This window comes from Rutidosis leptorrhynchoides, chromosome 1 (assembly GCF_046630445.1).
Source record: "Rutidosis leptorrhynchoides isolate AG116_Rl617_1_P2 chromosome 1, CSIRO_AGI_Rlap_v1, whole genome shotgun sequence".
NCBI classification, from domain to species: Eukaryota; Viridiplantae; Streptophyta; class Magnoliopsida; order Asterales; family Asteraceae; genus Rutidosis; species Rutidosis leptorrhynchoides.
In genome coordinates, this window is record NC_092333.1 from 281414457 (window position 1) to 281426434 (window position 11978).

General features: G+C 35.0%; 1 protein-coding gene across 1 annotated transcript; it reads left to right on the plus strand.

Annotated features, from left to right (window-relative positions):
- Positions 1 to 5320: 5320 nt before the first annotated feature.
- Positions 5321 to 11309, plus strand: LOC139869631 (uncharacterized). Its single transcript, XM_071857779.1, has 9 exons — positions 5321 to 5796; positions 6706 to 6950; positions 7323 to 7407; positions 7496 to 7681; positions 7769 to 7936; positions 8025 to 8171; positions 10310 to 10481; positions 10664 to 10835; positions 10981 to 11309. The coding sequence occupies exons 1-9, from the start codon at positions 5443 to 5445 to the stop codon at positions 11093 to 11095; spliced, it is 1644 nt and encodes a 547-aa protein (XP_071713880.1). The 5' UTR covers positions 5321 to 5442; the 3' UTR covers positions 11096 to 11309.
- The last annotated feature ends 669 nt before the right edge of the window (positions 11310 to 11978 follow it).

Consider the following 11978-nt stretch of genomic DNA (forward strand, 5'->3'; position numbering starts at 1 on the left):
TATTTTTTCATTACTTGCTTTGCCAGTTCCTATTTTTGGATTTGAGGTGGTTGGTTATTTGCTATGGTGTTCATGTATAAGCTTTAATGTGCTTCCATTCTCAAATACTGCTATGGAAGAAAGAGTGAACTTGGTGATGAATTGATGATTAAATAAAGATGAATGCTTGTACTTATTAAAACTTCACAGAATAACATTTTTCTTCGTACTAATAAAGGAAATTGGTGAAGATACACTATTTTATTAAAATAATTATCACAATTACTCTTTTTTAAAGTAAAACAAATTGACATTTTACGCGAAGAATTCACACAATTTTTGTTTTAAGTCGTGACCGAGTGTATGAGTTTATATAAAACGTGACCGAAACTTTATAAACGTACTAGGTGATGGCTTTTGCTCACTACGCCTTTTCGAACTTGATTTCAACCAAATTCGAACATGATTAACCGATTCTTGGTGATCACTAATTATAATTATGAACTCGTATACTGAGTACAACAAGTTCAAAATAGGGGTTGGTAATGGTTGAGAGCAAAATCTCTCTGCATATGAACACACACACTATCCCCGGGCAAAACAAAAACATTATAGTATGCCAAAACTTGAGTTCGTACAAGTGAACTCGAACTTGGTTGGACTTAGTACCTGGGTTCGTAGCTTAAATTATCGGCCACCAACAATCGATTAGGTTCAAACAATCGCGTACTTGATTGAACTCGAGTTCAAAAAGGGGTGTGCGAACTCGGGCGAAGACTATCACCGGGTACGTTTAAAAATATTTCTAGTCTTTCTTGAGAATAATCGGTCTCGACGGCTTCAAACAAAATTGTAGTAGTAGTTCATTAGCTATATATCTAATAGACAAAACTCTATAGCACTATTCATCAACAATAACTAGGGGTATTTTCGTCATTTCACAATTTTTTTTTGGTCTCCAACGATAAAAGAAGTAACTCTCATATAATCAACAACCCTTCAATGTTACCAAAAGATGTCGAAAAAAATTCTTTTTTACCAAAAAAATCAACTAACCTTTTTTTTTTCCCTCAACGATAAAGGAGACAACTTTCATAAAAGGAACAACCCTTCAATGCTACCAAAAGATGTCGAAAAACATTCTTTTTTACAAAATAGATCAACTAACTTTAAAAAAAAACGAACGCTAAAAGAAGCAACTTTCACAAAAGGAACAACCCTTCAATGTTAGATGTCGAATTTTTTTTTTTTTACAAAATAGTTCAAGACTTTTTTTTTTTAACTCGCATTCAAAACGGAGCCCCCGACGCGAAGCGAGGGCTCCACAACTAGTTTAAACTAATGGTGTAAAATGGCAAAAAAAAATTAATAAATAAAATTAAAGTGTATGTTGTGATAAATTTTTTAGAATTTTTTATTTTTATCAATTTCCCTAATAATTATATACTTATATAATCAATGGGGAATCCATAATGAAAATATAAGAGCACTGAGTATCGTTCAGTGTTTTTCGGTGTCTTGCAGATGATTGGACTGACATTGAAAAACTGACATTGATGAGAAAGTAGGGAAGTCGTTCAGTGTCAGTTTCAGTGTCTTGGAGAGAGAAAATAATTATTATTTATCATTTATTTGTTTATTTATTTAGTGAATTTATTATATAAACTAAAAATTTTAATAACAAAATATAACATATAATTAAAATAAACGCTGCATTGATAAAAGAAAATACATCACAAACAAACAAACAAATCAACAAAGTCTTAAATGAAGTTCTACTTATTCGGGCATTAAACAAATTACGATAAATTTAACCGATAATAATCCGTTTCTTTTTCATCCTCCTCCTCGTCTTCCAACTCCATCTCTCGGCGAATCTTGACCCTTTTCTTCTCAATTGTCCTATCCGTATCAATCGCCAACATCCTTAACTGCGATTCCATTTTCATTTGCGCATAATAGTGATCAAGCATAGAATAAAGGTATCGGGTTCGGTCCATGCTTAACATCGATAAAGGGGGATTTAAGGGTCGTTTGAGTTTAACTCTCCGGCCAGGTATACCGTGAATAACCCCTTGCGATATGAGTATCTCAACAGGGGTGGTTAAACGTTGACCCACCATCGACGGGATAGCCAGATATTGATGGCCCAGGTTGGTGTTTAGCCACAGTACTCTTTGCTCATTGGTGCCACATATCCTCCATTACTTTTCCAGTATGTACTGCCCTGGTAATTGGAGGAGGGGACCAGGGAACAATACTTGCTACGTACTTGGTATATTTGCTCCTTATTTTGCGCTTTGGATATACCCAACTCAAATTCACTATCACCAGGTGTGCCTAGTGCTAGGGTTTTGCATGCATGATGCATGTGTGATGCGCAACACGAGCTAATCGGGTATGCGTATCATTAAATAGCTTTTCTTCGTCAAACTAACTTCTTCAATCTTTTGTTTCATAGTCAAATGCAACGACTCTCTTGTTGATTCTATGAATTCTTTTTACGTTTTTCTTGATTTTCTTGAGCTTGTTGATATTCTTTAGCTCCTTAATCTTCTTGGTTTTCTAGGAGGACGAGGCAAAACATCATCACCGAATAGAGCCTCGTTTGGGTTTGTTTCAATTTTTTCATTTTCATCTTGGTTTAAGTCAAATTCATCGGGTACTTGATCATCACCACTTTTTATTTCTTCAACAACACGTCGGGCGTTTCGCCTACTGAGAACAACCGGATCAGGATATAACCACTTTTACTTGTCCATCAGAAAAATCCAAGCCTTAAAACTTATTAAAACCTTCCCACTTTGACACATGTATCCAACACTGAGCCAAATGTAATTCATCATCCGAAGTCCAAAGGACCCGACCCTATATCGCAGTCTTGCTGGGGCATTACAGTACTTGACATTCACTCGACCCGACATCTCCTACGTTGTGCAGCAGATATGCCTCTTCATGCACGATCCTTGAGAGTAGCATCTTCACGCTCTCAAAAGGATCCTTCGATACATCCAGGGGGACCACCGACCTTGGATTACAACTCTATACATCCTTTCCTGCTACGCTTGTTGCATACTCTAACGCTGATTGGGCTGGCTGCCCCACAACCAGATGGTCCACATCCGATTATTGCGTTTTTCTTGGGAATAATCTCTTGTCATGATCATCTAAGCGGCAGCCTACACCATCACGCTCCAATTCCGAAGCCAAATACCGTGGTGTTACCAACGCCATGGCCGAAACATGCTTGATCCGTAATCTCTTTAGCGAGCTTCATTGTCCTCTCAGTTCAGCAACACTTATCTACTGCGACAACGTCAGCTCAGTCTACATGTCCTCTAATCCGGTTCAACATCAGCGGACTAAGCACATAGAGATTTATATACACTTCGTTAGAGACTTAGTTGCTCAGGGGCACGTTCGTGTGCTTCATGTGCCTTCCAGATATCAGTTTCCGGACATCTTCACCAGGTCTTCCGTATGCCTTGTTTGACGACTTCAGATCCAGTTTGAGCACCCAAAGTACTCCCGCTGCAACTGCGAGGGATGTTAGCCCCAGTTATATTATCAGTCCATGTCATTCTTTATTTGGGCGTAGCCCATTATGTATTGTAGGGTTATGTCTTATATATTTTTGTATAATGTACACTCTTATCTTATGGATAATCAATCAAGTATGCACGATAACAGGTTTTTGTGTGGGGAAATTCGCCCAAATACACTATTTTTTAAACTTTTATTCCAAAATACACTTTCGGGGAAAAAATTGTCTATTTACACCGTTAGGTCGACCACTCAGTGGGTCGACTACCCCTTTATCCGGTCGACCACTTTAGTTTTCAAGGTAGTCGACCTCAATTCTTCATTGTTGTTGGTCGACTACTTCAGTTATATGGTCGACCTAAGGGTCGACCGAATTGTAGGCCTAAACTCGGTCGACTAACATAGTCGACCACAGTTGCTTTGAAGTCGAACGATAAGTTGGTCGACTAATCATAAAAACATACTAAGATATATCAGATAAGATTATTGCGAATTTAGATAAGGTTTTTATTTAAGTTTACTGTGTTAGCAATGTACCTTCAATGTACCTTGGAGATTTATTTACCATTATGTGTTGTGTTGTGTTGTGTTACCATCCAATTTAGTGAAATAAACTTTAATTTGAACAACAAATAAATGTTAATATACATACACATACATACAGGTACATACAATTGAAAAGCAAATACACTATAGTCGACCTTCTTTTTGGTCGACTACAGTTTTATTCAACTATAGGCGACCCAAAATGGGGTCGACTATAGTGTATGTTTTTGGCAGTCGACCCTTTGAATGGTCGAGTATGCAAGTGATCTTCTGACCTAAGGCATCCCCATAACCATATACAGATATATACACTTTAGCAAAAATAATGGGAGAATTGTATATCTATAGTTACATATACATATACATATACATATACATATACATATGCATATACATATACATATACATATACATATACATATACATATACAATTACAGATACCTATCATATACTGACATGTACACACATACAAATACATCTATACACACATAGATATAAATACAGGGACCCATACATAGATATACATATATACACATATATACACATACAGATAAACTAACATATACATACAACAACGAAATAGGTTTTACCTCAATATATGTCATCTTTGAAGGGAACTCTTGATTGAATCTAGGGACGAAATAGATACACTGACGATGGAATTAGGGTTTATCTACAAACTATTGAAGTGATCTCTTGATTGAATCTGCAATGAATGAGGGTTTATGAATCAGGGTTCGTAACTAGGGCTTGTGGAGCGAATTTTTGTTAGAGTTGAAATTTGAATTTTGTTATCCCAACTCGCTATTTTAGTGTCTTTTTGTATACTCGACCATCATTAAGGTCGCTTGTGTTTTTTGAGGTCGAATATAGTGGTCGACCGATAGCCAACAGAAATCGACCTTGCCAGTTATAAACGGTGGTCGACTACATTTAAATTTGGTGTGGTCGACCGGGTATATAGGTAGTCGACCCAACTGGTGGTCGACTTAATGGTGTAAATAGACGATTTTTTTTCTAAAAGTGTATTTTAGAATAGAACTTTTTAAAAAAGTGTATTTTGGTGAATTTCCCTTCTGTGTGATCCCAAAGAGAAACCTTGCGTTGTTAAAAAATCCGATTGTTTTGGACCATTCTTTTAACTAATCTTTGGGCTTTCTAATTAATGAGGCCCAAAGTGAGAAAAGGGAATTGCATAAAAAACATGAGATGAATCTGGATGAAAGCAAGCTGAAGTTCGTAATCGTAAACCAAATCACAAATCATCATTACAGTTAATTGCAGAGGTTTAATCAAGAGAAACAAAAAAAGCCCTAGCACTGCTTCAACTTCTTATTCTGAGAGATACAACTAATTTTCTTCAATCTTCAACCATGAAAACAAAACGCCAAGCATCGGAAAACACACCTGCAACTGACAGTAAAGAAAGTGAAGAGCAACACTCGAAGAAGAAGAATCAGAAATTAATGGAAACATCATCACAACCGCCTCAACTTGGATTTCATAATGCTCTGCTTCCACTTGCAACATACGACGAAGATGAAGAAGACGAAGATGATGAGCGTGATGTTAAGAAGAACGGTCCTGCTAATAACAATCACAACCTAATCGATGATGAAGATGATGAAGAAGAAGAAGAAGATAATAATAGTATTAAAGGAAGAGGTGGGAGAAGGACCATTGAAATCCGCAGAGACTGTCCTTACCTTGATACCGTTAATCGTCAGGTAAATTTTCTTCCATTACCCCCAATCTTTACATTTATTCATCAATCAATTACTGTTACCAAATATTTGTTATTATAATAATTTTAATTTGATGATTGATGTTGTCAACTGTATGTGCAGTCAGTTTTTGGTAACAGCGTCATTATTTTATTAGGTTTAGCTTCCTTTTTTAACCTAGATTATTTGAAGATACCGATGAAAGGATACCAATGATCCTTATTGAGATCGCTTGTCAAAAATTATGTGGAGTTAGTTGGTGTTTTCAGTAGTATATACAATCATAAATTCTGTCATCATTTAAGGTGTAACTTAATATTATATTTTCGATTCACATGTTCTTATGAGCCCATTGTATTTGATAGTACTTTATATTCATCTGATGGTAATTATAAAAATCTTTGTTCCACTCTTACCTTATGCTCAGATAATAGCAGTGTTATGTACTTTGAAATAAAAAATAAAAAAATGTTCCAGTTTGTTAACTGTTACACGTCTGCAAAGTTTGATTTCTCGGGAAAATGTTCGTATCTATGATTTTCTAGATATTGCTATCCCTTCTTAGTTTTTTTTTTTTTTTTTTTTTTTTTTGTTGATGTAAAACGAGGTAAAAAGCCGAAGTCCACAATTAAACGGTAAAATGAGATAAGTACAATATACTTAGGATAAACTATATGTGGTGCTGCTGATTATCTTTATAAACTGCAACATTAATCATGCCATGTGATTATTTAGCTCTCAATGTTAAACATTGACTGGTATATTGTTATTGGTATTGGTGAAATAGGAAAAATTAAAAACAATAATGTTGGTTGTTGTCACGTATGAGTTATTTGTTTGTGATGTATTAGCATCTACTGTGGTGTAGAGGATATCAACTGGAGAATTTGATTGGTCATATCTTTTTTGCAGGTTTTGGACTTTGATTTTGAAAAGTTCTGTTCAGTCTCTCTGTCAAATTTGAATGTTTATGCATGTTTGGTATGTGGTAAGTATTTTCAAGGAAGAGGGCAGAAGTCACATGCATATACTCATAGCCTTGAAGCAGGACACCATGTCTATATCAATCTTCGAACAGAAAAAGTTTATTGTCTGCCTGATGGTTATGAAATCAATGATCCTTCACTTGATGATATACGACATGTTCTTAATCCAAGGTTTGCTAACGTATCTGTTAGATGTTTCTTAACTTTTATATTCCTTACATCTTGTTCATTTATATCTGGACTTGGTGTCATCAACTCACAAGCTTTGTCTTCAGTGTGACTAATGAGCATATAACATTTTTTGCTGCTTGGTAGTTGGTGTACCTTATCATTATTGTATAATTTTCCTTCTAGATGCAATTATTGAATACTTATGTACTCACGGTTAGCAGCCTACATTGTTGTGTATCATAAATATGCTAGAATGACTTGTAGCAATAGGATTTCTTGTGTACTAAATCATTTCATCTTTTATATTTATATTTATGTTTCATATAATCAAGATACTTATGGATTTTGAAATATTCGTGTCATACATTGTAGGTTTAGCAGAGACCAAGTATTGCAACTTGATAGAAATAGACAATGGTCAAGGGCGCTTGATGGGTCTGATTATCTTCCTGGAATGGTAATTTCTTATTGTTATTCTTTATGCTGCTGCTTTTTTTAATCATTTTTCTGGCACTGATATTATATTATCTTTGATGATTATTTAGGTGGGGCTTAATAACATCGTGAACACTGATTTTGTTAACGTCACTATTCAATCTTTAATGCGAGTGACTCCTTTGAGAAACTTCTTTCTTATCCCTGAAAATTATATGCACAGTAAATCTGTACTTGTTCACCGTTTTGGTGAGCTGACAAGGAAGATTTGGCATGCAAGGAATTTCAAAGGACAGGTTGATTTCTACATCAACTGTGATTAATCATTTATCTTTAGATCACTGTGTATTTTGCATATCTAATAAGACCTCAATGAATTGTAGGTGAGCCCTCATGAGTTTTTGCAAGCGGTTATGAAAGCTAGTAAAAAGAGATTTCGTATAGGGACATCATCTGATCCTGTTGAATTTATGTCGTGGCTTCTAAATACCCTGCATACAGACCTTAAAAGTCCCAGGACAAAAAGCAGCATTATTCATAAATGCTTTCAGGTACATTTTTTTATTTCATTTTTGTCTATTGCAACGTGTAATGAATTTTTAATTATTAATCATTTATATACTGAATGGCGATTTTTAGGGAGAATTGGAAGTTGTGAAAGAGAGTGGGAGTGCAGGTAATAATATTGTGACTGAGACTAGTAGAATGCCATTCTTGATGCTTGGGCTGGATTTGCCACCACCGCCACTTTTTAAAGATGTGATGGAGAAAAACATAATTCCCCAGGTTTGTGCTTTGAAAATGCTCAAGATTGTAATTGGGTGCTTCCCTAAGTATGAACCCTAGCTGTAACAATTGCATATATATATGTATGTGTGTGTACAACTTAGGATTTGACACTTTTATACTTAAGTAATGTTGAATAAGTTGTATGGGACATGATAAGGGTTTGTTTCTAGGGTTATGTGTGTATATATGCTGAGGACATTAATAATTATTGTTTCCTGCATGTTGTCATTCTGCATACGTTAGACCTGTCAATAGGTTGGGTATTGGTTTAGTAATCAAATATGATACATTTAAATCCAATTGATCAAAAACTTGATCCAGCGATTCAATAAACCGGACCCGGTATAGGCGGATCAATATGTGCTTGATCCGTGATACATCTGGGTTGATTTAATTATTCATAATGCTTATCATTGTAATATCATTTACATTTGTAATGTGACTTATGTATTATCTCGTATAACGATTTTGAATGGCATGGTTTTATTATATGAATTCCACCAGTCACATACATGGACTTAGTACAAGCATTGCGAAGGGTACAACTCCTTCCTATCCATTCGGATTTGGTCTTAATATTTGTATTTTAGTCTCATTTTAGGAGTTGATCAGATCTATCTCTTATAGTGATAACAGACTATGGGTGCGTTTGTTTGCCTCTTAATGGAATGATTCAGTGCTGAATGCTGAACCATTCAGCATTCAGTGCGTTTGTTTCTGACCTCTGAATGACATATGGTGCTGAATAGTTCAGAATTCAGTGCTGAACCATTCAGAGATGAAACACTCTCTTAATCATTAAGAGCTTAATTTTTCTGTAATTCTCCCCAAATCATATCATGAACATTTAACTAACAAGTATATTTCATGTTACACTTTGATACGGTAATTTTACTCAGTTTATATCGTTCATTCTAAATGATTATCAAACAGCTTATTTTCATTCAGAACAAACTTTATTCAGAGGCTTTGAATCATTCAGATTCTGAACCATTTAGCGCTAAATCATTCAGTTTTATCAAACGCACCCTATCTCTCAGGAAACACAATTTTTACAAGCTGATTTGTTTTATACATATAGATATTAGATATGATAATTATAATAGGGGTAAAAATTTTCTGTGTAAAAGTATAATTGGTTGCATGATATCAATTTCTATAAGTAATCACGTGTTTATAAAGCCATTTTTTTTTACCATTTTCATGGCGTCTCAATTTTGTTTTTAATTTTATTTTATTTTTTAAAATGTTTTTTCCTACTTATTGGCCGGAGGTCCACTCGGAAGCAATCTCTCTATCCGTCGAATAGAGAGAGGGATGACTTTCTAAACTTTTGAGAGTGTTTTCATTCTGGGTGGAGAAATGATTTGTCTTTATTCTCGGATAGGGAAGGATTGTCTACATCTCACCTCCCCATACACCACTCACCACTTATGTGGTATTGGGTTTTGTTGTTGTTGTTGTTGTTGTTGTTGTTGTTGTATAAAGCCATTTTTTAGACCGTTCAGGAAAATGAAAGAGGGGAAATGGCTTGGGGGGTTATGTAAAATATATTTTTGCATTTTGATGATTTAACGACTTGAATGCTAGCTGAGAAAGCTACATGCTGATGACATATTTGAGCATGTATGCTGTTTTTTTAGAACACTATTTGGATCATCTTCAGTGCCTCTGATGAATGGGGTTACTTGTGTGTTTTTTACCAGTGCTTTTTAGCTTGGTCTGATAATAATAAAAATAATAATAATAATAATGGATAATGAGCGGTCCCCACCGAAGTCAATATTTGGGATAATAGCTTAAGATGGCATGTTGTATTTTGCAACTCTTGGCTTTAAGATGCACACCTTTTTTAAACACATCACTCCCTTGTTGCTAAGTCTGTTAATAGTTTGTTTATGGTAGTTGGATATTTTTTACTTGCACCTGTCAGATTAGTAAAAGTAATGATAATTGGCCGCATTTTAGTTTTAAGAAAATGGTACATTTTCTTTAGAATGACTGACAATGATGATTAGTGAATTCATTAGAAAGTGTGTTTTGTTACAGTTCTTGCTGCATTCCTAATGTTTTTAGTTTGTTGCTGTGTTTTGTACCCCATTTTGCTGTTTTTTGATTTGTTATAATGTTTGTAGGTTCCACTTTTCCACATACTGAAGAAGTTTGATGGGGAGTCTGTTACTGAAGTTGTGCGTCCTCGTATTGCCAGGATGAGATATCGAGTTACGAAACTTCCACAGTATCTTATTCTTCACATGCGCCGCTTCACAAAGAATAATTTTTTTGTGGAGAAAAACCCAACCCTTGGTGAGTCATTATTATGTTGTTTATAGACTGATGAAAATTGTCAATCAAATTTTAATTTATCTTTTTCTATGCTTAATCTGCAAAGTAGCCTTCATCACGTGTCTTAATATTGAACGACAACACATCACTTGTATGTTCGTATTTGGTCATGCTTAATTTTGTGTTTTACCTATTTGTCTCAGTAAATTTCCCAGTGAAGAATTTGGAACTCAAAGATTATATACCTTTACCTACACCTAAAGAGGACGAAAAACTGCGTTCAAAGTATGATTTGATTGCAAATATTGTTCATGATGGTAGACCAGGTGAAGGGCCTTATAGGGTGTTTGTTCAGCGCAAGTCAGAAGAACTCTGGTATACCATTTAAACCACAATTATAATTTTAATACTTCTTTTTTTTTCTCGTTTTTTTTTTTTTTTTTTTTTTTTTTCCTTTTTTGTTTTGATTATTCACCTGGATGGATATTATTGAAGTTCCAAATGTGTAAATATATCTCAGGTACGAGATGCAGGATCTCCATGTCGCAGAAACTCTTCCACAGATGGTTGCACTGTCAGAGACTTACATGCAGATTTACGAGCAACAGCAACCGACCACACAACACTTGGAGTAAATGCTCGAATCTTCTTTGTATGCTTAATCGACTTGTTTATTAAATTTCGTAAGAGGCTTCATGTGATGTAGGATTGCTAAGAAAAGGTTCACTTCATGAATTTTGTAGCCTAAGATTTTAAGTTTGATTACTGACATTATCAGAGTAAAATCAACTGCATATGCTTTGTGACAATATATTGGAGACTAAGACTGATCTTACGTTTCAAGCTGTCTAATTGAGAAATGTTAAACTCTCCGGCTTATATATTGATTTAGATCCATTTATACTGGATTCTAGCTGTCCATTCGCCACTAAAACCAATTTGGTGGTTTTGCTTATCTATCGTGTCGTGCTGTAGGTTACCCATGTACAACTTACTGAGTGCTACCCAGCTCTAGATATCTTTTTATGCGCTATGTTTGCAAATCTCACATGTACCTAACTCGGGTTCTGACCCTATCTTTAGCCACCTCAAGAATGTCATGAAGCCAATCACTGGGCCAGCAAGGCTTCGTGATGTTCTTTACAACAATAGCAGCAGCAACAACAAAAAACATATTCCTTGCAAGTTGTTTACAAATACCTCGTTGATGCTTACACTTATTTCCTGTTCTTTACCAATACAATTTTGTAACAATGGCAGCAGCTAAAAAAAAGCACCTTGTACACTAGCAATTTAAGACTTTTGAAACCTTTGAGTTATCAGAATATACACTTAAATCCCCTCACCTTTATAGATTATGAATTCCTTTCCACTTGTAAATACCCTACAAACATTTTATATGGGGAATTCAATCATCATAAATATCTTACAAAAATTGCATTTATTTTTCTAAAAAAATATACACTAGTGCTTAAATCTTGGCAAAAAGGTGTAAACCGGTAAGGGCACTCAAACCTT

Excerpts from the sequence above, each read along its gene's own strand:
- LOC139869631 (XM_071857779.1), top strand. The coding sequence starts at position 5,443 with ATGAAAACAAAACGCCAAGCATCGGAAAACACACCTGCAACTGACAGT. Across the intron at positions 7,408-7,495 it reads CTGATTATCTTCCTGGAATG|GTGGGGCTTAATAACATCGT; the intron begins GTAATTTCTTAT and ends ATGATTATTTAG. Across the intron at positions 7,937-8,024 it reads TTATTCATAAATGCTTTCAG|GGAGAATTGGAAGTTGTGAA; the intron begins GTACATTTTTTT and ends GGCGATTTTTAG.